General features: G+C 36.4%; 1 protein-coding gene across 1 annotated transcript in view; it reads left to right on the top strand.

The window, feature by feature from the left end:
* ADCY2 (adenylate cyclase 2) overlaps positions 1 to 27,261 on the top strand; it is a 236,481-nt gene that overhangs the window by 131,530 nt on the left and 77,690 nt on the right. The window contains exons 5-14 of the mRNA XM_068397286.1: positions 3,100 to 3,248; positions 4,481 to 4,592; positions 5,664 to 5,791; positions 10,559 to 10,717; positions 11,082 to 11,214; positions 11,544 to 11,720; positions 13,069 to 13,112; positions 15,771 to 15,851; positions 20,711 to 20,780; positions 22,963 to 23,060. Of these exons, the coding sequence (XP_068253387.1) occupies positions 3,100 to 3,248; positions 4,481 to 4,592; positions 5,664 to 5,791; positions 10,559 to 10,717; positions 11,082 to 11,214; positions 11,544 to 11,720; positions 13,069 to 13,112; positions 15,771 to 15,851; positions 20,711 to 20,780; positions 22,963 to 23,060 (1,151 nt within the window). The remainder of the gene's footprint in view (positions 1 to 3,099; positions 3,249 to 4,480; positions 4,593 to 5,663; positions 5,792 to 10,558; positions 10,718 to 11,081; positions 11,215 to 11,543; positions 11,721 to 13,068; positions 13,113 to 15,770; positions 15,852 to 20,710; positions 20,781 to 22,962; positions 23,061 to 27,261) is intronic.

Raw genomic sequence — 27,261 nt, 5'->3', positions numbered from 1 at the left:
GCCATAGCACCGCAGTTTCTCTTTCACCAGAAGCAAGTACTGTTATTTTTAGTCTGAAGACTTTTAAATGCTGCATCTTGACCTGCATTCAGAATTACTTTGGCTTTTTTCTTAAAAGACTGTAGCTCTGAGAATGACTTCTCTGTCTACTACAAATAGACAAGTTTTGACTCAGAGTCAGTGTCTTTTATGTCAGTTCATCTAGATTTTGATGTGGATTTTCTGTCTTTTTGAGAGAATAGTACAGAATGTATTATCAAATAAAAAGCCATCATAAGCAGCAGTCTAGATTTGCTGTATTACTCACACTGTTCCACTCTGCAGAAATTTCAGTGCACAACATCAGGCACTACAATCTGATTAGTAGTTGGTTTTGATCCTTCCACTATGCTCTTTTTAGCCACCAGAGATGCCAAAACATGAAGGAAGAGGTGTTCTTAAATGCTTTGCATTTCTTAGGATCTTTTAGCAGAAAGAGAGCGAACGGTGTATTTGTAACCATTTTGTATTTGGCTAGCTGACCAGCCCAGCCACAGTCTTCATAAATAGTTGAGATTCAGCTTCTTTCACAGTTGTCTTTTAGTGAAAGAAACCAAAATTAACAATCTGCGTGAAATGTAATATGTGAATTGATAACACATTATCACACAAATGGTTCCTTCAGGACTGACATCTGAGCAATTGCAGCCTGCATGATGGAGAGGGTGGCTGAAGCGTTTAGGTGTAGCTGGGCATGGCAGGATATTTTGTAGTGTGCTTCACCAGTTGCAGTTCTCTAAAGCCACATCTGGTTGTAACCTTCTCTTTTGTACAGTGGAAATGGAGGAAGGAAAACATTTCTTTGGAGGGAACTTCTCGTGCAGTGACAGCTTCACCAGGACGTTTAAGCAGACTGGGATAGTGGTCTGGCCTGGAGAGAAAAAGGAGGGGAAATGTCCTGTCTCTCCTGCTGTTCTCTACAAAATAAGGGCCTTCTGTTTTCCCTTTCCTCTTGTCATTCTTTAGCTTGTATTTGACTTTATGCTGCTTCCTACAAAAACTTTTTCTATTGCTTTTTCTGTTGCTTTCTTGAAAACTTCTGTTGCTTTTCTCTTTGACCTTTTTCCAGCCTGTCTGGGTTTCAAAGACATAAGCAGTAACCTGGACATTGAGTGTCTGCCTCACTGTATGTCTGGAATTGTAACGGCATCATAGGAACGTGGTGAGCTAGCTGGCATTTACTAGCCGTGGTACAACAGGAGCTCAGTGATGTAAAATTGTAGCTAAGAGCACTCACCTCTTTGTTAACTATTTAATGACGATTATTAACAAGTGCTGACCTTTCCTGTACATTGCAAACCAGCAAGTTTCTGTTAGATAAAGAGCAACTTGCAAGAGTAGGCTTTCATTATGGAAAAAAATCCATTGTTTTTTCAGGCATTCTTTATAAGTAAAATACCTCCAAGAACCAGTGGACTACATTAGAAATGAAAATACATCGGCCTCTTGGATGTGTGCTTCCTAAAATGCCTAAACATACTACGTTAATCTTGCATTTAAAAAATAAATCCACATTAACATTTTGATGAAAAGTCAATTGTATATATTCTTCTCAGTTACAATGTGTCAACGAGATCCTAGCAGTAGAAAAACAGTGCATCTTTTATTCTTGCCTCCTTTAGTCAGGCTAGAGACAGATATGCTTTACCTTGAACATTTATTTCATAACTTGTCTTACTGTTTATGTGATATGCCTTAGTGTGCAAAATAAAGAGCAGTCCAGACACATGTGAATCAAAATTATGTTTAGATCTCACCAAACTGGAAAAAAAAAAAAGAAGTAAATTATTAGTTCAATATTACTTAGGAACAAAGCAAGATTCTATCTTGATTCATTGAAATACATTTTTTTTTACAAAGTGTGTGCAGGATCAGTTTCATAGAGATTCATGTAAGTTAATGCTATGCTTACAGGTACACAAATGCTATGGGGAATGGGAAGTCTTCATTATACGTTACAGAGATAGATAGCCGAGGTAACTGCAAATATCAGAGAGTCTATAGGCGTGTTCTTGCCATGCTCTACTCAAAGTCATTAGACCCGAATAGGAATAGTTATCCCAGGCAGAGCATTGGATTAATGGTTACACTTCTACTTTCACAAATAGAACTGCAAACTCTGCAAAAATACACATTGTGAGCTAAAGCAAATGCATCACTGTAACACCTGCAGACTGTACACATTCTTGAGGTCGTCATCTTTTCTGTTTCTCTCTCTCACTCCATCATGGGCTTTTACAGCTGCCTTCCCCCTCCTCACTGTTTTTTTGCAGAGTTCTAGCTATTCCCTCATTGGTTCAGTTTTCCAGAGAAGTAGGAACTCAATGAAAAGCTGTGACGGGTAAAATGGGCAAAATTAAAATGTACTGATGTAAAACAGCTTCACAAGGAGAAGACCATGCCTATAATACCAAACAAAATATAAGGAAAAATATGTAGGTTTTAAAAAAAATATTCCATTTCCTTTTAAGTTAATATTTTCAAAAATCTTTAGTTTGTCAAATGCCATATTAAAGTAAGTAAGGGGAAAGTACGTATAAAAATAGTCTGCAAAAGTCCAACATTTTCAATATGTTGTGTGTCCTGATTGTATCTTTTCATTTTCAGTCCAACAACTGCTAAAACTATGGCTAAACATTCAAAGTACATTAAAAAAAATATTTAACCTACTCTTGCCTGAATTGGACTGCATTTCCCTGAAGTCATCTGAAGAGTTCTTGGAGCTCTTGCTTTATTTGCTAATCCATATTTCCTTCATCTTACTCAGATATTGAATAGATTACTGTACAAAACTTCTGCAGACGTTAAGTTTAGTTTAAGCTTTTTCTAATATACACAAAACCTTGAAGAAGTTAGATGTTACTTGGAAATGTGTGTATATCCCTGTCAGGTTCTTCAAGGAACTGACTTATTTTGGAGGCCATACCAGGCAAATGCCTGAGTGCAAGCCTCATCAAAATGTTCTAGGGTATTGACAATATTGCTTCCTTGCCCAGTATTGCTTCCATGCTAATTTCATTCTCCTTAAAGAAATCGTGGACATTTCATTTTAAATTTTAGGAACGTCTTCTACTTTCTTTACTGCCTGCTCACATTGCCATGGAAATGAAAGCAGAGATCATTCAGAGGTTACAAGGTCCCAAGGCAGGCCAGCTGGAAAACACCAACAACTTCCACAATTTATATGTCAAAAGGCACACCAATGTAAGGTATTGTACTATAACAAAATGCATCAACAACATTCAGAAAAAATCTGAAAAGAAAGTATTAAGAGAGCAATTAAGAAAATAATTGTTTTAATAAGTTTTTCAACAACTTAATGTTTCGTATCTGTTAATTTGGTCAAATGCTAACAATTCTGTGTTCCAGAAGAGCAACAAAGGTGATAATGAAAAGGGATTGTTTAGAAAAAGCCTCGCACTAACAGGCTTTCCTCATATTGTCTTAATTTTTAAAGTACCAAATCCTGCTTTCATGTATACTAGTAAAAATTGTAATTCATGTCAGTTATTTTATTATGAGTTTGTAATTTTCTTAACCTACATTACTCAGGTTTTATGTAATGTAAATAGAGGCGGCTGTATCACATATGTATTTTAGACAGCACTTGAGATGATAAAAAATTCTGCTGACAAATTAATTATTTATTAGTTACAAATTTCTAGACATTAGAAAAGGAATCCACCATTTATTTCAAATATTCTTTCATCTTTATCGGTTGTTTTGCCTGTTTTTTTGATTGGACAAGTTAATTTGAAAGACAATCTTAGAAATTACATTTTTAAAGCAAGTATTGCAGAAATTTCAGGAAGTTCATTTTCACTTGTGAGCACAAATACTTTTTCCTTTGCCTGATTCTATGGATTGGTCAAGTTTTCTTGGTGAATAGAAACACAGAGTATGGCTTGAATATCTTAGCAATCAAACTTGAATTTAATAGCCTGAGTCAAGTGAACAAAGACTTCCATGCTGCATATCATTGACAGGTAAATCCAGACAGAAAATGTCTACAATGATAAAAAGTTATTAAACAATTTCTGATAACAAAATGTTTATTGAAATAATTGCCATTATTATATCGCCAATTTGTGAGTAGGAAAAAAAATTTATATTCTTTGAATACACTGTAACAAATATAGGTATAGAATGCCTATAAATACCTATAAATATAGGTATACCTGTAAAGGTAATACCTGTGAAGGTAATACCTATAAAGGTAAAAATAGGTCTATATTACATATAAACATAATGCCTATAGAGGTAAATGTAGGTTTACCTATAAATATAGTTATATTTATTGTTCTACATTTAGCAGTGGCCATTTTGTGTACAGACATACCTCTGTGAAGTCCAGAATGCCTACTTTCAGGTTTTGTTGTTGATTGATAAATCTATCTGCAGAAGGAAACTGTGACCAAGTTTCTGTTCATTTCTATTGTAGCATCTTGTATGCTGATATTGTGGGATTCACTCGCCTGGCCAGTGACTGCTCACCAGGGGAACTGGTGCACATGCTGAACGAGCTGTTTGGCAAGTTTGATCAGATTGCAAAGGTGGGTTTCTACTGGGCTGCTACAGTTAGTTTAAATAAGTCAGTCATCTTTAAAATATTTTTCCTCTTGGAGGCTGTTCTACCTTCAGAGAGCATTTCTGAGGCTTTGGCAGGAAGATTACACTTGAAACGTGTGAAGAAAAAATCTGGCTCTGGTCTGAGTGTAACAGTGTGTTTCTGCCAGTGTGACAATCTGTGAAACCCAATATATCTCTCTCTAATAGAACCAATAGAGACAGCTCATGGAGCCCTATAAAGCTTAATGGAAGGTGAACAGCTCTTTAAACAGGTTTTTTACAATAACGAGGATTAAGAAACTCAAGATAGAAAACAGATACAGTCAGTTTTCTGATCTTTGGAAAAGCATTTAAGAGACTGGCAGATAAAGGAGACAATATTGACTGAAGTAATTTTAATTACTGACCATAGTCTCTTGGTTACTCAAGAAAAGATTCAAATATAATCGGAAGATTTTCTTCTGTTTATTTAGGTGACATTTTTATAAAAATTACATCAAACTTCATGCTATGTGTGAAGGTTAAATCAGAAACACTAAAAAGTAAAAATTTTCAGTGTTTTTTATTAGTTCAAAAAGTATTGCCATATTGGTTAAAAAAAATAAAAATCTTAATATTGTCTTAGAGTACAAAAGATAGAAATAAGATTATGATTGCTAGTTTCAGGAAGTATTGCATAGTACATCTTCAAAGATATAAATGTGGAATGCTAGGTCTTTTGATTTCATATTTCAAACAAAAAGACTTTATTTAGATTGTGTACATGCTACTTTGGCTCAGTTCTTTAATCTAAGGTGTGAACAACACTGCAGATTTATGTTTTGCAGTGAATTTACTTCCTGGTTTTGCCCATTCAGGACCTAAGAGATGGAGGAATCATCCATACAAAACTCTTTGACAGCAGTTCTTTTTCAGCAAGCCAAATCCTTCTCTACTGAAACAAGCTTAAGTAGAATGATTTTGCTAGTGTCATTTAAGTCAGTCTTTGTAACAGTAACCCTTCATTTATGTAATTCAAGTTGAAAGTGACCATCTCACCTTGCTTTTTCCTCCAGGAAAATGAATGTATGAGAATTAAAATCTTAGGTGACTGCTATTACTGTGTGTCTGGACTACCTATATCTCTTCAAAATCATGCCAAGAATTGTGTGAAAATGGGACTGGACATGTGTGAAGCCATTAAGTAAGTACTGAACTTTTTGTTAAACATTCAACAATAAAAATTCTGTCTCTTTTCTATCTGTAGCTGTGCTGCTTGTTGAAACATTCAGACCAGCAGTAGTTGGTGTGTTTCACTACAAGGTCCAGCGTGGTAATCTTGATCTCAGCCTTGGCAAAGAAATGTTTTAAGATGTTGGGTTGTGCCAGGCTATCTCGTCACTACACCATAAATATGATTAAGGGCCTGGAGCATTGCTTGTATGATGAAAGGCTGAGAGAGCTGGGACTGTTCAACCTGGAGAAGAGAAAGCTGAGGGGGAAAAATCTCATCAATGCATTTAAGTACCTGAAGGGAGAGTGCAAAGAAGATAGAGCCAGGCTCTTTTCGGTGGTGCCCAGTGACAGGACAAGAGATGATGGGCACAAACTGAAACACAGGAGGTTCCCTCTAAACATCAGGAAACACTGTTTTCACTGTGAGGATGACTGAGCACTGGCACAGGTTTTCCAGGGAGGTTGTAGAGTTTCCAGCCTTGGAGATACTCAAAATCCAACTGATACTGCCCTAAGCAACCTGCTCTAGCTGGCCTGTTTTGAACAGGAGTTGAACTAGACAGTCTCCAGAGGTCCCTTCTGACCTCAACTATTCTGTGATTCTGTGATTACGAGATGGTGAATCATAGAATCATAGAATCATAGAATGGTTTGGGTTGGAAGGGACCTTAAAGATCATCTAGTTCCAACACCTCTGCCACGGGCAGGGACACCTTTCCACTACACCAGGTTGCTCAAAGCCTCATCCAATCTGGCCTTGAACACTGCCAGGGAGGGAGCATCCACAACTTCTCTGGGTTACCTCTTCCAGCATCTCACCACCCTCACAGTGTAGAATTTCTTCCTAAGATCTAGTCTAAATCTACCCTCTTTCAGTTTAAAACTGTTCCCCTCGTCCTATCACTACATGCCCTTGTAAAAAGTCCCTCTCCTGCTTTCCTGTAGGCCCCCTTCAGGTACTGGAAGGCTGCTGTAAGGTCTCCCCAGAGCCTTTTCTTCTCCAGGCTGAACAAGCCCAACTCTCTCAGCCTGTCTTCATAAGAGAGGTGTTCCAGGCCTCTGATTGTCTTCGTGGCCCTCCTCTGGACTCACTCCAGCAGCTCCATGTCCTTCTTATATTGGGGGCCCTAGAGCTGGACACAGTACTCCAGGTGAGGTCTCATGAGAGTGGAGTAGAGGGGCAGAATCACCTCCCTTGACCTGCTGGTTGTATCTGATGGGTTAACACTTGTAAGGCATCTGAGGATACAACTAAAGGCATGCTTGAGGAATCCTCTAGCTTATTACTGAAGAGTAGATTGGGAATGGGTTGTAGGCAACTGTAGCAGTTCTGAAGACGATGGAACTTCAAAGAAGTCTTTCAAAAGGGCAGCTTTACTCCCCCTCGTCTCTTCACCTGACTGCTATCTGAACTCTCAGTGCAGACTAGAAATAACTCTTTTGTAAGTTACCTGCCCTGGATAAGTTCTGCCACCAAAGCTGGACACATTTCAATATGAGGGTGCTTAAACCTAGGCTGGATGTCTGCACATCATGCTGAAGGGTCTTAAACCTGCCTACCCAGAAACTCCAGCTCAGTATTGTAGTTTATTTGTTAAGCAACGGTCTGATTCTGTTAGCTTATTTAGAAAACATTTTTTTGAGGAAAGGACAATCAAAAAACCTTCCACTTCTGTTATATTCTGTCACTGAGTTGCAAACTGACCTCACAGTGCATAAGTTACTGAAATAAAGCAGTTTGCTGTTTAGATTAATAGTTCTATATAGATTTTACCACCCGAGTATGGTTTCAGTGAGAGTTTTCTTTGAAGCAAAAAGGAGGAATTCTACCAAATTACCAGCTGATCTGTAGTAAAAAGCCTTGTTCAGTCTTGTTTCCTGATATGTTAGCTCCATTTTGAGCAATTCAGCCTCACTACACTATGGATTGTTTCCATTTAAACATATTAGTAGTCCCATTGATTAATTGCTTTGCTTCTCTGCTCCATGTTGAAACAAATCGAATGTTTCTTATAGTCTGCAGCCTGCTTGCCCAGGAGTGGGATGCTCCCATTATGAAGCCATAGATGCCAGTGCTGTCTGTGTTGTTGAGAGCTGGCCACCTTAATTGAGTGCTTTAAGGCTAGAGCTTATCTGTTCAGGCAATGTATGTTTGTGTATGAATATATGTGTTGTTTTGCTTCAGTCCAGACTCCACCCCCTTGTCTGTCTGGTGACTTCCTAATTTACATATTTCTCAGCCACAGATTCTCAAAGGCTGTATTTGATTTGGTAGAATGAAATGAGTTCCATTTTAGAGGAAAGTGAAAGAAACTGTTGGATGAGATGGTTGTACCAATTTGAAAGCTAGGTACAAAATAAAATTTTTTTTTTAGGTATGATTTCATTCCTGCAGGTCTGATCCAAAAAGGAACTATGCTTTTAAAGCTGGCAATTTGCAGGGAATTAAGTGCTCAAGGCCCACTGAATGTGTTAAAGTGCGTAAGACAGGACTAGATGAGTCTTTGATACATTAGTCCAGAATTACTGATGAATAAAGCTCAGATAAACAGAGTAGATGCTTTCCCAATGATCTGAACTCTTGCTTGTGTGGAGTAAAGTTGCTACTTTACTTTAAGCTACCTGCAAGCTAACCATGCCTGTGAAAAACGTAGAATCCTTCCAAACTGAAATTTCAGACTGCAATAGGAAAAATACAGTCTTGATGAGTATTTTGACTGCCCAGCCAGGATGGGCACACTGACTGTGTGCTGAGGGAAACCAGGGAGACCGTGGGAGCAGGAAGTGAAATAATAGTGCGAAGTTTCATATATATTTGTGTAGGTAAGGCAAGTGTCCTATGGGGATGTGATAGGCTACATTCTTAGATGCATTCAGTGCCTGCGCTGTCATAGCAATTGTTCAGGGAGCTCAGGAGAGAAGTAGTAAACCCTAATTTGGTCCAGAGTAACACTTCTAATTTAAAATCTTCTGTGGTTTCTTTAATTTGTGAGACAGAAGAGAAGATTCAGTTCTGGAACATATTCTACTTGCTCCCCTCCTTAGCTCCTGAGAGCTTATTGTGAAGCAGACTTTATGGCTTGCTTTCCAGAATATGGCAGGGCAGCCTTTCGCCAAGCACTCCTAGAGGATAAATGTTCCTCTTCTACTTTGCCCAGTTTCTTTTTTTCCCAAAAGTGTTAAGCTTGTGCCATATTCCTTGTGCAGAGCAAAGTGGTGTTTGTTATTTGCTGACTGCTTACAAAGATCACTTACAAGCAGTTCATTTTCAAGTGTGTCAGCTACAGGAGAGCAGTGTAAAATGGCAAAGTGAAAAGAGATATCAGTAAACACTTGATAGAGACTGAGGGAATTAAAAAACTTCTCTCTTCTTTTTAATAACTTCAAAACACAGTTTAACAAAATGGTTTCAGTCATGCTCCTGTTACTTTCATTTCCCAGAAAAAAACACTTGAGAACTACTGCTTACACATAAGATTTACCAGATCGAATTAAGCCCGTTAAGTCCTATGTTCCCTTTCAAAAAAAGAAGAGAAACAGGCCAGTTTAATTCTGTTATTCAGAAGGTACAGAGCTGATGATACTCATCACTGAGACTGAAGATGTTGCTAGAACTATGAACCTGGTTCATATACAGGAGCCATTTGGGTTTCTTATTCTGTAGTTTTCCTTCCATCAACACCCTGAATTCCCCCAAGATAAATGTATGTACATGTTCCTTATTACTGATTAGGTTTTGGTCCACATGAGTTGGGGCTTAAATAAGTAAAACCAGTTAAGTTATGATCTTCCCATTTCTTAAAACTGTATAAGCCTGTAGACATCTGAATTAATTTTATAACTCTTTACAAATGTCATTAGGTACCCATATGACATGTCTGAAAATGTTCTGGTTGTTTGACTTTAGTCACCCACCTGTGATTCAGAAGAGCCTCTTCTGGAAAGATTAATGTCTCTCTTCTGAGATGTGGGTTGGGGTGAACAGATACTTCAACTCTGTCTAAAGTCACTGGAAAGGTCAAAGGTTTAGATGTGGTCTGGACAGTGAGGGTGGCTTCTCATTCTTTGTATAACAATCCAGTGGGTACAGCATTCACCAACTATGTGGAAGACTGTTGAGCCTATATGTACTCCAAAGCCTGAATGGCACTGAGCCCATATCCCCAAAAAGTGTACAAGCCATAAGCCTGTAGAATATCCTGAGGTGCTGCGTTTCTCATCCTTCCTCTCAGAGCAGAACCATTTGCAAGCAGGCATGCAAGAGTGAAGGGACCTGACAGAAGCCAGATATGAGAAGGTCTCCAGTGTAGAAATTCGGGTCTTCAGATAGAAGGGCGCATAACAGTAGTTCCAGATCTCCCAAATATGTTTATTGGACTGTCGCTGCATTAAGAGCCATACCAAAGGCTGCCTGTAGAATAAAAATAGTCCCTATGTTCTACCATGAGACTGAATGTTTCCACTATGTAGTTCAGCCCTCCCAAAATAATTTCAAATGAGTAAAAAAGAAGGGACTTCACAAATGGACTTGAGAATTAGTATTTCTTGCAAATAGTTACAAATATAGGTAATAGTAAAGGTAATATATAAAAATAATCCTAGCATTAAAAAAATGGAGGCAATGCTACAAAGAAATAAATGTTATCACCGTTGTTACTGCTAATTTGACTGGTAAATTAAAAGAAAACAAAGGCCCTATTATGTATATTAACACAGATTTTCTTCTCAACTACAGGAAAGTGAGAGATGCAACTGGAGTTGATATTAATATGCGCGTAGGAGTGCACTCTGGGAATGTGCTTTGTGGTGTTATTGGGCTACAGAAGTGGCAGTACGATGTGTGGTCACATGATGTTACTCTGGCAAATCACATGGAAGCTGGAGGAGTCCCAGGGTAAGGGTCTTCTCTGTTAACCTTTGGACACATGGATTTCTGTACCATGGAGAAATGCATAGGTACCATGTCTTCAGCCATCAGCCTTCATGGAGAAGCCTGAACTAATTCTTAGTGCTGTTTTTTTTTAAAAAAAAAAAACAACAAAACAGGCACTCAGTATTTCCTGTGATTTAAAGAGTATTTTTTTGTGGATGAAATTTATGCCCATTACAGCTTCTAAAAATGAGATAAGAGGGACTGTAAATGAAAGAGCAGTGTATAAAAAGTATATCCAAAAGCTAGTAAAAAAGATTGATCAGGTTCAAATTATGCTTTTGATCAGTATTTGTGATTCTGTCATTCTTTTAAAATATAATTTCAGCCGTGTTCACATCACCTCAGTCACCTTGGCACATTTGAATGGAGCTTACAAAGTGGAAGATGGGGATGGAGATGTGAGGGACCCATATCTGAAAGAGCATAATGTTAAGACTTACTTTGTAATCAATCCTAAGGTTAGTAGTACTTTTATTTTGTGGCCAGTCATAGTTATTTTTGAGCAGGACCACTAATCTCTTTATTGAATAATTCGCTATCATAAGATATTGATCAGAGCTATTACTGATGCCTTCAAATCCATAATGTTTGCATTGCAAATCTTTCCCGCTCTTCAGAAATAAGTCTCTGATATTTCCCAGCAATATCATTAAGAATTGCAGCTTCTTAGCATCTCTCCATTTTTAAGTTCCTAAGCATGCAGATATGTGGTACCAGATGATGGATTACTACTTCAAAAGGTAATGAACACCAAAGCTGATATCACCTTTTATTCTTTGTCAACCAGGGAGAGAAGCGAAGCCCTCAGCACCACATTAGACCTCGACATACTCTTGATGGAGCCAAAATGAGAGCTTCTGTCCGCATGACCCGGTACCTGGAATCTTGGGGAGCAGCCAAGCCATTTGCACACTTGCATCACAGGGACAGCATGACCACTGAAAACGGCAAGATTAGCACAACAGTAGGGGCCTACTTATGTCATTTCATAGAATTTAGCAATATTTGAAAGGAACAAGGTGCTTACTGCTAAATACCTGGTTATTTCTGATGGAAGAAGATACACGTGTTTGTACAGGGCATAAACACAGTGAAGTTGCTGGGAGCTTTTCCATTGGCATGTGAGATTTGGATTAGACTCTAAGGAGCCATGTCTTGCTATAAGGGCATCTCTGAATTATAAGGAGTCTAACATACTTACTAAAATACACAATTTGACCCTCTGAGCTTGAGCCCCAGTCACGTCATGTAGAGTGGCTGCTGTTCACCTTATGGAAAGACATTTTGAACATAAAGCCAGAGTGCAACACCTTTGGGAAGGAACACTTTTGATACAGAGACAATCCTTGAGATTTATTGGCTATTTAGCTACATTCTTCATTTGGAACATGGCCAAACCTGGAGCAAAAGCTGTGAAGTTAGAATATCCCTGTGGTACCTGGAGTGGACATTATTAGAAGAGTTCTCTGGGAACCAAATCCAAAGTCACTGTAACATCTACCTTTTGAAAGTGCAGTAACCACTCCTCAGCTATGGCAGATGGCCCGAGTTTCACAGTGCTATAGCTCAATCTTACATCTCTTAAACTGAACAGAAAAGATTTCTTTTTAGTTTTGTGAATACTCTGTTACTGCTATCAGTAGAAAGCTGTCAGTCCACAGCTTGTACATTGCGTTTATCTTCTGCTTCTAAAAAGTGCAAACATAAAGGTAAATTCTAGTAAGTTTTCAATATTGGCATTCAGTTTTATTCCTGTTACTTATGAGAACATAGGATTGAGCCACCTAACCAATCTTGTTCAATAAATACAGTGCATCAGAATGTGGATTGTGGTGTGTTAATTACAGAAAGTACCCAGCCATCACTATTAATCGCAAAATAAATGTGACTGTGATGACTTCTGTTGCTTATCAATAAAAAGTAATCACCGTTGCTTGTATTTGGCCACTCAGGTCTGTCTCTTTCAAAAACACTTAACATCATTGGTTTTTGCTGAAGCTGACAGGAGTTTGGGCTACGTTATAATAGTGGTGACTTTGAAGCAGTGACTTTCTGGTAAAACAAAACATTATTGGATTCAGACTGTTGTATTAGTTATTTAGTGTTTATAATGGTAGATCAGTTTGTCTCCAGGTCACTCCATCTTCACTCTTGGCTGGATTTTTCTTTTAGACAGTTTTAATCTAATGCTAGAAGTATTTGTATTGGAAACTTTTCTCCTTACTTGACCCTATTTTCAACACTATTTTTAAAGGAACTTAATGTTATCAAAGTCTATTATAGTTCATAGGTATTTTCTTTTGTTTTTTTAGGATGTTCCCATGGGGCAATATCATTTTCAGCGTTGCAGAGAGAGGTAAATTAATTTTTAAAAATCACTTATTCATATAAATACATATACATTCATATGCCTTCATATGTATATAAGGCATGCTTTCAAATATCGAGGGCCATTTCTCACCCAAACTATTTTTTTCAGCTGATACCTCTTACATAGAGAAGGGCTGTGGAAACAGATTTGGCAGATGTGTTACTTATTAATTGCAAATACATTTCCTGCTAACAAATAGCATTATTCTGAATTAGTATATGTATGTTGATGGGCTACTATTCGTTTTCTGTAACAACCCAATTACTCTATCAGTGGGGAGAAAATTACATGCAGGAAAATTGAAAGGAGGCATAGAGGTAAGAAAAGAGAAAATGGAAAGGGCTGTTAATAATTTGTGTTACAACAGCTAATAATATGTACTAAAAGAGACATTTTATATATTTTGTTAATTGCTTTGTATTTGCATTGTGTTTTATTATTTCAACGTCTGTAGTATGTTTGCAGTAGTAAACATTTGTGGTCTTCCTGTAGTGCTCCTATTAACACAAAATGTTTGCAAAATCACAATAGCTTTAAGTTTTCATTCTCCTGCCTGGTACTTCAGTGACTAGGGCAAGATGGTGAGAGATGGAAAGAGGGTTGAAATTATAACTTCTTTGAAAACACCCAGAATTTCTAAATCAAGGAAAGAATGACACTTGATTAAAAAACAAGCTTAGCACTGTTAGAAACCTGGAATGGTTAATTTTTATCTTAATGCCTAATAACGCTTCAGATAATGTCTTTCTTGCAAAATTATAAGCAACATCACAAATAGCATAAAAATCGTTTGAAACAACCCTTTAAAAAAATTGTATTTTTATTGTCTTTGGTTATGCAAACAAGTCATTCTGGCCATTCCTTCCCCATCTCTCTGCCTGGTAAATGTCTCCTCAACAAATCATCACAGGTTACGGGGGAGATATGCAATTACCTAAATTATTGCTAAATTCCAGAAGATGAACAAGTTTTGACTGAATACACATGATATTAATAAAAACAGTTTCTGATTTTAAAACTGAGCATTTACAATTGGACAGTATGTCAAAAGGACTTCTATCAGCCTTATGGTAAAAAGAAAGATCATTGGACTGTGGTATTTGCAAATAATGGAATTCTTCAAGATTCTGAGACGTTCTTGCTTTTGTGTTTCTAGATTCCACTCCAAAATAGATCTAAAAGGTACAAATGTTACCATGTGTCTTGATACCATATTATGAAAGGAATTTCTAGAAACTGTTACTGGAATCTAATGTCCATAGTGAGGGATATAGCTAGGATTCTAGATAAGCTAGTCAGTCATTCCCACTGGAGAGAGCTGAAATGGTAATAAGCACTTTGAAAAATCAGTATTTTATTAGAATATGAAAATGTGGGGTTTGAAGCCTGACTGTAGGCTTCTGTTTGTGGCAATCTTAGCTCTTATCTAGTTACATGATAGCCATATGTTGTTAGGGATCTGCCAAGAGGATTAAGTGTCACTAGATAATGTCTCCTCATCTGTCTAGTTATTTCTCTTAGGCAGTTTTTTTGATATGTGAAAAATAAGTTATAAACACTTTCTTACCTAAGTTCTATAGCATTGAATACGCATGAAATCAGTTGGGTTGTTTAAAGTTACTGTAAGTACACTAATATAATTTCTGTATGAATTTGAATCCTGCAACAGGTTATCAGTTTTGGGGAAATAACCCAAAAACTTGATGTTGAAGAAAATCTGTTGTTACCTTTGACAGGGTTCAGTTTGTAGGTTAAGAAAATTCTGGTAAGTAGAGAGTCAAATTTCAGATCTGACTGTTGACTTCTTACAAAACACTGTTATTAAGTTAACATTGGATTTAAGTTTTCAAGAGGCAGAGACATAATCTGGCAATATTTGAAATATTCCATTTTTAAGGAGAGCAAACTGCTGAAAGGACTGATGATGTTTACAGTAACATATGTTAGCAAAGACAAACCCATTCTGATGATCCTCTGTTGGCTTCATGCTGAGTCCAGTGAAAAGTAAAGATCCTTTTTTTTCACTGCGGTTGTGTTTCAGGTTATAAATAGAGAAACATGACATATGTTTAAACTAATTTCAGACTTGGTGCTCAGTTTTCCTATTAAAAATAATAAAATATTTCCAAGAAAAGAAGCATTAGCAGGCTTTTGGTAGACAATATATACTATGCATCAGTGCATTAGCACATTATTGCTCATCATACAATTCTGACAAGGATTTTTAAAATAACTGCAAGAAACAGGAATGTTTTATGAATTTGAGCATATTCCCATTCTTTTTTATGAATTCATAATGTTGTGGAAGACTTTCCTTCAACCAGAATTTTTTTAACTCTCTTGGTTTGTTTTTTTTTTTACAAAATGTTTTCTTGTGTTTGTTTTTTAAGTAAGTGCTCCGTAATAGCTAAACTGTAGATTTTTTTGTGTGTGTGTGTATCAGACTGTAGCTTATGCTGGTTTTGTTAAGAGCTTATTTATGAGGCTCAGTGTGCCTGAAGCCTGTAGCTGCTATTGCAGCGTAAATGCTAAAAAATTATTATCCTCACAAGTTTATGCCAGCTGTTACTTCGTTGTTTAAAGTTAATGTTTATTAACAATGTAATGATTTTCCAAAGTAACTTCCCACATTTTCCATTTCAGAACAAAATCACAGAAGAGAAGGTTTGAGGAGGAACTAAATGAGAGGATGATCCAGGCCATTGATGGAATCAATGCTCAAAAGTATGTTTTTATCCTCTGTTGTCTCCTTCCTTCAACTTTGACATAAATCTGCAACAGATGGTAGTGTTTAATATTCTGACTCCCACATGCACACAGAAGTCTGAACACAGTAAAAGTGTCACTAATACTGGCATAGGAAGCTGTGTACATTGCGAAGGCTGTACAGTAACATGTTCTGCTATATGGGATAAGACAGTGCCTGTGAATCATGGTATGACAGAGGTTTTAGCTTGTCTTGTTCTTCATGGCAAAGGGATTTTTGCTCTGTAACTTTTCGTATCTGTACACTCATAGCTGTAACTCTACAGAATTATCTCATCTGAGAGCAGAGAAGTAAGACACAAGAAATAGCTGGCTTGAGAATCAGAATGACGTGAAAATTGATGCTTCACAATTGTCACAGAAACGTGTCCTCAGAATTAGAAACTTTCCTTAAAATCATAGTTTAATATCTCTTTGTTTCAACTGGTTGGTTGATTTCTTAGAGAAGGCTAAGCTTGATGGCATATTGAAATTATTGGGGGAGTCCGTGTCCTAGGAAGAGCTGGAGGCAGTATTGATGTTCTCCGTTTGCCGGTGAAGAGATAAGACTGAAAAATCAATACCAGTTCAAAATAAGTGTTCATGTTTCTTATATTTATCTGATGAAATAAGGGAATTGCCCTTCAAAAATGTGGACAATAATTGTGATGAATTACATGTTTTCCCCTCTACTTCTGTTGCTCAGAATCTTAATCAGCTGAGTATTACACCTAATTATTAAATGCTTATATGTGACATTTGGTTTTTGTACATGATAGTCCTATTAAAAGGTACTTGGCTTTAGGAAAATATTTTTCAGTTATTATAGAAAAGTGTTCATAGTTATAGGTCATACAAAGAATACAGTGAAAGAGGGTAGGTCATGTGATAGGCAAAGCCTTTTCATTATACTAGTCTTGCCTAAAACTGCTATATAAATTTTGGCAGGTTTTATGTGTCTTCAGGTACACTTGCTCTGATAAGTGGATTGTAAAAAAGATGGTTTGATGTCAAAAGTAAAGCATCTGTATAAATGAATTAAAATGAAGTATTGGTATGATCGTACTATATGTTGTTCTATCTCAGAAAATCCCTGTCTTATCTAATTAGTGCATACAATTCAGAGAAACTTGGGGATAAAAGACATTTGTGTGATAAAAAAGGTTTCTGAAAAAGTTTCAGTGCATTTTGTGATTTACAGGGGGAATAGCAGAGATATGGAATGATCTTATATATCAGAGAGGCTGAATGCCACCTTCCAAAACTAGATTCTCTACTTATCCCTGTATTGATTTGCTGAATGAATCACTTAAATGGTATTATTCAATTGGGTACCTGAGAATGAGTGCTCAAAAGTGCTGATTCCCCAAACAGCAAGTTAATCCAATAATATTTTAACTATGTGAATGCTAAGCACTCAGAAAAATTAGATGAAAAATTTCCTACATTTAGGACACAAAACTAATCACATTTTTGTTTTCTCTATAATTGTGCGTGGTTTTTGAGCCTGAATTTTTCAGCTGCAAAATGAAAATAACACTATCAGCTGATCTAATGGAGTGGTTGTGAAGCTAAATCTTTTGCTTTTGTGAATCAAGAAGCAAACTTTTAAGAAAATCTATGAGAGAACTGGTATTTCTAAATGTTTTTAAGTGTAAAGTTTGGATTGTATAGCAAATAGGTCTATAACTGGAAGAAAATAAAAAAATTATTGCACATAACATATGGTATTAAAATTAACATTCTTTTAACCTTTTAAATTAGAAAATTGCATGAAAATAATTCAAAAGCAAGCATTCATTGTACAGAGCCATAGTTTCTTCCACCCTGAGCTGTCAGCACGGTCTGACTTTTTCATCCATGTCATGGTTCTTTGCCACGTGTCCTTCTGTGAAAAAAGTAACTGGTTGCAAGCAAATGCTCATAATATGTGGGTCTTTTGGACATTACATGCCCAGGTGTTCAACAGCCAGTAACTGGAAGATAAGGGAATGTAGAGTCTGGATCTTCTTAGTCCGAGACAAAGCTGTAGTCCAAATGAATCACTGTTTTTACACAGTGTAAAATAGTGCAGTGCATATTGAAATGGTATCTCAGGTTTTTAAAGCAGTGTAGTGTTTTCTCTGGACTCCCTCACTCACTGCTGTCCTGCTGGTTCACAAGCTAGCTTAGCTATCTTTCCACAAAACTGCCAAGCGCCACATGCACATCCTGTCAGTAATTTGGGGCGTCTGGGTACAATTCCTTCTTCTGGAATGCAAATGAAACTGTGGCATCAAAAAAGCAGCCTGCTGGCCTTATAGCATGATTCAGAGTAGTGTATTTAGTGGGTAAAGCTCCTTGCAAAGTTGCAGGAGGAAAGTTATGACCTGTTTATTCATTATTATTCTGTTAGAGCACTACATTAAAATATATGTAAATATAGATTTAAAAGAGTGAGTGAGGAACAAAGAGCTTCTGTCTCTCAGCTGAGTGCCTTAGCCATTAGGGTGTAACATTATATTTTCTCCACATGTTTCTTTTCCCCGTACCTTGAACAAAGTGTTCCTGGCCGCAAAGTGCCCGTTCTGCACAGGACAGGGATGAGTAGCCCTAGCTATGCCACCCCGAACCTTGGTGGTTAAGGGACTTCTGCAGGACATGTGATGGATGGATAGCAATCTGCTAGCTAAATATATACCTATAGAGGGAGGTAACTAAAGCTATTTGCTCTCTGACAAGCAGGTTACGATGTTAAAGAGACACACTCTCTTTCCTCTCTTTTTTCTTTTAAGTCATGGTGGCTGCTATGTTCTGTGCATATTTTGTTGCTGTACATTGTCAATCAGTACAAGCCCTGTCAAACCACACACCTCTGTGGATACAGGCAGAATTCAGCTGTCTGTCTGTGTTGTTCCTTGAATGGTAAAAGGATTTAAACAGAAATTTGGTACCTAGCTTCCCAGGAGGCATATCCCCAAGCACTTGCAGATAGCACTTTTAGGCTTATCAGGGAGTCAGGCTGTAGGCAGAATTTTTCAGCCCTTATCTCTGTGCCAAAGGTATGTGACTTTGTGCTTCCGCTTCTGTACTTACTCTCCACTTCCATTTGTCTGTGTTATACTTTTTCTCTCATCTCAGACCACTTGGTGCCTGCTCCCTAAAACCAGTATCATTTTTTCTGAGCTTTAAAGTAGAACTAAAAGCTCCTGAAAACGTGAGCTTGTAATGTGGAGTATGAGGCAGCATTTGCTTTAAATGGCACTACTGACTTCACATGTGATCAAGTGCGTACAGACCAAATTAGGCCTTTGGGAGTAGATCTGCAGGCAGAACTTTTTAGCAGTGTGGTAAAGGTAATGAAATCAATCCGCCTGTCGGATACCATAAGAAGAAAAGGGAATTTAGTTAACAATTTGGAGAAGAGGGTTACTTTTTGTTCGATTTTTATAACTAACTGGAAAAAGACTTGCACTTAATTTTCAGTTTACCAAAAATGTTCCACAAACTGAATGTTTTCTCCAGTAGATTACAGATGGACCCAAACAAAATCATGCTATATGTACAACAGCCTATCATATCTGTTTCTTCTCAGAATCATAACTGTGATCAGATGTAGATGTGAGCCATTGCAGAGCAAACTGGGAAGTACATTTTTGAATTAAGCATACCTAAAACTGAGTATGTTTTCAGCCCCTTTTTATAATGAAACTGATTGCACAGGAACAGGAACAGTCTCCCAGGCAAGGAAACAAATATTTTAGATTTCATGAATCAAAGCTAATAGCTTACACTCCACTCTGTTCACTTCTGTTCTCTCAGGACCTTAATTTAGAATATATTCCACTGTGGTTCATTGCTGCTACTTATTTGCATTTCAGCCTGTCAGTTGAGACATTCCCTTTTATTTAGAAGGCTTTAGCTACACCGCTAGCTTAGAGCCTAATTTAAAGTTATTGCTGGAAAAGTTGCAAAATAATCTCAAGCCCTGCTATTATTATTCAAGCTCAAATAATGCTTGTTCACAGAAGTAGTCTGCTTAAATATTTTTTTCAAATTTGTCTAATCCCCTTGAGGTGCAAGCAACCTAACCCTCTTGAAATTTAAATATTCTGTTTCTTTTCAAATGTTCATTAAAATAAATGTAGACTTCCATATTATTTTACAACATTTCATTTTGTAAAAGTTATGTCAAGCTTTTGTCAAGATTTACTTATTTTAAAATAGGTTTGTCATTTCAATGCAAGTACTTATTCTATTTGTATTTTTCACTTTTAAGCAGGGAAGAAGTTTTTATAATCAGTAAAAAGATCAAAATCTACCTCTAGAGTACAGGGTCATAGTCAAGAGACTAATACAGCTCAAAGACAAAATCACTCCACCTCTTTTAGTAATGCTTTTACATTTTTGTTCAGAATACGAGTTCATAAAGTGTAATTTACCCACCACTCTTGCATATTGTAACAGTGCACTTCTTAAAGGTACCTTGTGAAGGACTGTTTTTATCTCAGATTTTCTTCTGTGCACTGGATATACTGCAGTATTTTGGACATGAGTGGAATATCAGTGTCAGAATTGCATCATATAAATCTCTCCCTTGATTGTCCTTAGAAACAATCCACAGGAAAAATGGTTCATCTGAGCTTTTGTTTCATGTGTACGTTAGCAATAGCAGTCAAAAGGGAGAGGGGATTTGTAGTTTCCACTCTTACTGTCAGTGCAATTCACCGTATACATTGCAATACAGAAGAACTTGCTTTCTTCAAAGTGATTTTCTTATTTTACTGGATTTCAGTAATATAAAAAGACAGGACTACTTTATCCTTAGGTCAATTAATGATGTTCCTTTTCTGTTCTAGGCAGTGGCTTAAATCTGAAGACATTCAAAGAATATCACTTCTTTTCTATAATAAGACTCTGGAAAAAGAAGTAAGTTATTTTCACTGCAAATTCATGGTTGATTCCTTCTTTGCCTCATCCTAAGTGAGGTTTGTATCCCTTGCTTTTGTAACACAGAGCCATGGCCACAGCACTTCTCCTGCAGGGAGAAGTGCTCAAACCTTACAATAATATTGTACTCATTTTACAGAAGAACAGAAAAAAATTCATTTACAGAAGAAATTTTATGAATATGATGTCTGAGACTGCTTTTCTGTTCGTAGGGCTCTGCAGTTCACTTGAATTTCTTGAAATTTTCATGGTCTCGCAGAAGTGGGAGGAGGTTTGATACTCCAAATTTGCTGTAACTGGAGCAAAGAATTCCTAAGTTCTACCACCTACATCTTCAAAAGACATCAAACTCCACTGTTTTAAGTTTTTTTTTTAATTTTGCCATGTCTCAAAGACTCCACTTGTAGCAATGATAGTCTTGTAATGATATCAGTTGCTCATTAGTTTTCTCCATATGCACTTGATGCTCACAGTCATTCTGGGCAAACAATACTATAAATGTTTTTTTAAGAAAATACCTAGCTGTCTTGGATGCAACACACTAAATGTTCTTCTGACTACTATGTGTGATAAAACATGTTTGAGACATGTATGTACAGATGGAGTAAATTACATTGTTTCTAGTCCTTGGAGTAATAATCAGAATGAAAGATTCCTTCCTTTTAGGTGACTGCCATGACCACTAGCCTAGAAAGTCAGGCCTTTTCTTCGTTTTATAGCCTTGTAGAGCTTGAGTGTATTGCTACATACTGACAGCTTCAGCAGGAAGACTGGAGAGTTACCTCTTTCTGCTTTCTTATAAACATAGGGCAGCTGATAGCTGAACAGTTACGCTGTCCTTCAGGGTAGTAAGAGGTAGGTTTGACCACAACTGGCTGTATAAATGAGTGAACCTGATGAGAATGGGGTAGAGGAAGTATTACCATACTGTGTTCACATTGTACAGCATAGGTGCAAGTATCCTCTGGGTCCCATGTGGTGGTCAAATACATACTTAATTATTTTTGTAGATATCTTTCAGTTCAAAGCATCTGAAGTAATTTTCAGATTCTTTCACAGATCAGTAGAATAGTGTTCTTATGGCCAGATGCCAAAGATGTGTTGTATGCCCTTGGGTGAAAGGGTGAAAAAAGTTTCAAGGATTGTTGAGGCTGTTTAGAAGATGGCATAAGAGTTGCAGTTGGAAAGCACAGCTCATGCACTTCCCATTTTATAAAGTTTCCATTTTGAGCACTTTGTGAAAATAATCATTGGTACATTTTCTTTTAATAATCAAATCTTAAACTCTTACCCTTTGAAAAAAACTTCAATAGTAAGTAACTTTAATAGGCCCAATACTTAGGTCATTTCCCTTTGAGTACTTAATTGGTTTCAATCTAGACATATCTAGCTCAAATAGCAGAACAACTCTGATAAATATTTCATTGCTTAATTCTCATGTCTCTAGACAGGCTAATTAGAGATTCATAAATAGGTTTTTTTTCATGACAAAACAGATCAAATTGACTCTCTCCTAAGAAGTGTTTAGTAGTATCAGTGGACATATGAGGCCTTTTAACACAGACATAAAATATTTTAATTGATGTAATAATATAGCCCCAGTAAATATCAGTATGATTGCTAGCTATGCTGTTGGAAATAGAACATTTATACACATCTGTAGCACAGTTTACACTTTGCTGCTTTGTGTGCTCAGAAGTTTGCTGTCTAAATGACTTATGGGTTTTTATAACTGTTTCAGCCCATTCAGTATTTATTAATAATTGAAAATCAGTTTGGGGAATTAATGACCAAGAAACTTGGAATCGGCTAAGAATGGTTGGCCATTCCTAAAAATATTTTAAAAAATGCTTTCACTTTTTTTTTTAAAAAATTAAATTTTTTATGATGAAATTGGGATAGTCCTCTTCTGTGGAGTAAGAAGACAAAACCATTTGACATGGCTACTTAACTGTTTTTCAAGAAGTAAAAGGCTTCAATACTATGCCTGATAATCCCTAGCCCTGTGTGAGTGGATGTGGAAGCCACTGAGCAACAGGAAATTTACTGTTGCTAAAGGCTGCCTATACGTATCTGCATATTTAAGCTGAAATTTCAGTTGGGTGATATTTTATCTGCTTTGGAAACTATGTTGTTAATATTTGCCTTTTTTTTCTTCTAGTATCGAGCAACTACTCTGCCTGCATTTAAGTATTATGTGACTTGTGCGTGTCTCATATTCTTCTGCATTTTTGTTGTCCAGATTCTGGTATTGCCAAAGTAAGTGGTATTTAACCTGTACTCATTCCTATGTATGTTTGCTCATTAATGTAAAAAATAAAAATGTATAAGTAAAAAATTTTTGAGTTGTCAGATTACAGAGGTCAATTCATGGAAATGAAATTGAACAGAGAGTATGGAGGATTTCAGCCCATTTTCAAAGTTATGCTTGTTTCTAATTTTAAATGCTGTCAATAGTGTGGTGCCAAGCATTAGTATCAATTCTTCATTCATTTTAGTTTTTCTCTTTGCATTTAAAAATGTGTGATGGTGACAGCAATTGAATTCATATGTGCAAAAAACCCCCAGCAATACAAGCTATACATTCGTACAACTAAAATTACCTGTAAAATAAGTGTGACAATTGGACGTTGAAGTGGGACAAAATGGATTGCAGAATTGGGACTGTGATTAAATAAATGTATTTAACATATTACTGTGATGATACTGCTCTATTCAGCGTGCAAACAGAGCATTACTATTCATAAAATGTCTCTTCTTAAAACTAATTTTTAAATATTATAATCAATTGCTGGAATAATTATTTTTATCAGAATTTATATATTGTGAGCTAATTTATATTTGTGCATATAAATTAGCTATCTTTCTATCTGCATATTCTAGAAAGGCTGAGAAAACTGGAAGACAGTTCCAATAAATAATATTTTATTAGTCTTCTAGTGGAAAGTTGATATTTGTTTTATAGCAATTGTTTCCAGAGCCAACACTGTATATTCCCTGTGATACAGTATTTCTTCACTTATAGTCTTTTCTCCTCTGCAGTGCTTTCAGGAGTAGTATTTATAATCTCAGTTGATTGACTGGTCTTGTGCTATAGTACTTACACTTTAATTCAAAGCCAGGAGGAACTGTTAAGTCATTATAAATTGACTTTCCATACTGCAGACTTGTTTCATAACTCGTATAAATTTTTATGGACCTCTATTCAGATAGTACAGCATTTTTTGTGCAAAGGGTTTCCCAGCTAGGTTCTAACACGCAGACACAAGCCACAGAGACACTCTTCCTGCACATGGTTCAGTCTGACTTTAGACATTACTATTGCAAAATATGAAATTAAGACTCATGACTAATTTTGTCATTTTGCATAATGAGTGTATTTTACAAGCTCATACTGTATTTTGATTAGTACAGGAATTAATTCAGGGAAATTCATGGTTTGTGATATACCAAAAACCAAACTTGGATCTAACTAGTCCCTGCCAACAGTATGATTTATGAATCTGTTTTTATGTTTTGATTTCAGTCATGAAAATGAATCTATATTTATCACCTATCATACACATAGTAAGATGCTGATTTTGCTATATCCTTATTATGTCTCTTAAACCAATTGTGTAGCTCATTAAAATATATCAGATACTTGAAACCAGTGAACTCTAGGGAGCTGTATTAGTCTAAGGAAAGTGTCCTCCAACTTGTAAAAACATAAGCTTATATTACATCAGAGCAAAAGATACATATCATTTATCATTTTCATTACCAAAATGTAAATTATCTTTTGGTCCTTTTATAGGGCTGCATATTAAATTGTAAAAGCAAGAGTGTAGAATCAGGTATTACCAACATGAATGGTATCCAGCTTCAAGGGGTCTGTGGATTAATTTAAGAGATGTAAAAATGGAAGACAGAAAGGCAAGATATTATACAGGCACCTGCATCTTTGCTGGAAAACTGGGAGCATTGCAATTTAAAAAAGAAGTGTTGAAAAGTCACAAGTGCACATAGTCATCACAAATGTAGCTTAAATTGGACATACTCCAGTGCTGCAAATGTTATTTCCTTCCAGCAATAAATAAATAAAAAAAAATAAATAAGTCATAGTTGAGTCTAAAATTCTATCTAGCCTTTTTGTTTTCTTCTGAAAATTCTATAGTATTTTTAAATGGCGATCTAATGAAGACAGGGAGATAAACTATGTCTGTCATTGGGTTTTATTGATTCACTATTCCATTAATCTGGTTTTGCAGCAGCGTGATATCATTGATTTCTGTGCAGGCACACCACCTGCTGCTTTAAAGTAGATTTGAAGATATTTGGTTGTGAGTAACATCCAGCAAGTTGCAAGTAATAAGTAATATCTCCCAAGATCACTAGACATTTATTTCAAGGCTGAAATAATTTATTAATGTTTTAATTTTCCTGGGGTCAATAAACTGATGTGGTGTTTTCATAATAAACTTTACACAGTGGTAAATATAAATTTAATCAAGTAAACAATATCTTGGGGTGAAATGTATCATGAGGAGTAGGTCTTTATTGTGACAGTAAAATGACAGCAAAACTTGATCATTACATTTCCTCGGAACAGGCCTTCAGTGGCTCTCTAGCATTCTTGGTTTACCAAGTGACAGAAGTATCTCTAGTAATTCATGACAACCCTACGTTCTTTATTTAGGGAAACAGTCAACTAACATGGAATTGGTCGTGTTGGTTTTTGACATGCAAACAGGTGAATTGATGAAAGTATATTCCTATTGAACAGGAGTTATTTCTTGTGCTGTTCAAGTAAGGGGTTTGCTTGGTCTACATTTAAGATTCTCCCAAAGTCTTCGCTCTCTGAGGCTGCTGTGTTCAAGAAATTGGGTCCTTTTGTCCTGAGTCATGCCAAACTGACAATAGTCTTGTTCTACCTATGGAACATGGTTCGGAGGCCTTAACATAGTATTTCCAATCAAGCATAGCTGAATTTCTTCATAGAAAAGGTAGTACTTAAAAACCTTGTCTGAAAGCAGGTGTGTAAAATATAAGACAGTATAAACAAAAGAAAAACACCATTACCACCTATTTTCCTGCTGTATCTGATTTAAATAAAAAACCTCAACTGGAGTTACAATACTCAGATGATTTTCCTTAACACTGAAACTGCCATACAGCTAGTCTACATAGCCATTGAATCCATCGATGGCTTAGTGAAAGCATCAGTCAAATTAAGAAAGAAATAGCTACTATTAGATACCAAAAAAGTCTGAATTCAGTACTGCATTGTATAATTGTCATTTGTAATTGCTTCATTATGATTTTATCACCTCAAGAGAATTTCAAATCAAATAGTTTGAAACATGAATGTTAATTACCTGGCAAGCTAAGGAAATTCTTTATGTCCCACTAAGGGACATGTGCCGTAAGTCACGTATTTTCCTAAAAGTTACAAAAGCATAGAAATAATACATTCTCTTCTCCATTTTTCAGTGTCTTTACCTTCATAATAAATTTTTATTTTTCAGTTAAAATGTTACGAACAAGACATAAGTACGTATACATTAAATTTTTTTCCAATCTCATACCACCAGATAAAAATTAATTATTCAAAACAGATATTTACTGATGAAACCAGAAAAATGTGAGAAGGATAGCCAAGATCATAAATAATTCCAAGTCTAAATAATCTGAAGCCTGGAAAGCTCTCATTGTTTTCTCAATTTTAAATTTTGTCCCTCTGGAGGTTATTGTCAAAAGTTGTCCTGTCAGGGTTCCTGGTGGGGCACTGTAGCAAAGAGCAGACCTTTCAGAAATGAGGGCATTCCTTGAAACATAGGAAAAGGCAGGTAAAAAGTTAGCTGACTTATGGGAATCCAGGTGCTCTCTTAACAAAATGGGTTGCCCAAATCTGTCAATGCATTTGGTGACTTGACTTGTGCAATGAGTTTGATGACTTTACACAATAAAGGTGAGATTAGTTTACTGTAAAGACCTGTACTGGTTTTGTAATGTGCCAGTGACAAAAAAAAATAAGTGTATCTTATGGTTTTCCTATGGTCGTTGCCTCAAATGAGGTTTGTTTATGGTGGCACTTAATTTTAGTATTTTGCTTCCCATTACAGCATTTTCAGCCCACTTCTTTCCTTCTAGGAGCAGTATGAAACTATTTGTGCTTAGCCTAACTGAAACAGAAGAGCTGCTTTTCCCAGAAAAGATTGGGGTGTGGGGAGCAAAAAGCTTACAACTTTTTTCTCTGTATTCACCACTCAAATCTGGATTCTAAGATGCCACTTTTCCTTATCCTCAGTCCTTTTTTCTTTGTCCTGATAATTAGAAACTTGTTCACCTTGCTATGTAATTCTTTTCCTTGTGCCACCTCAATAACATCATTGATCATGTAAAACAGCTACAAAGACCTTTTGTTCTTGCCTGTTGCCTGTGTGATTAAGTACTCTTTGCATAAGCTCTCCTTATACCA

The sequence above is a fragment of the Nyctibius grandis genome, chromosome 3 (genome assembly GCF_013368605.1).
Source record: "Nyctibius grandis isolate bNycGra1 chromosome 3, bNycGra1.pri, whole genome shotgun sequence".
NCBI lineage: Eukaryota > Metazoa > Chordata > Aves > Nyctibiiformes > Nyctibiidae > Nyctibius > Nyctibius grandis.
Note: the sequence above shows the minus strand (reverse complement) of the source record. Positions and strands in the feature narration are given on the sequence as shown.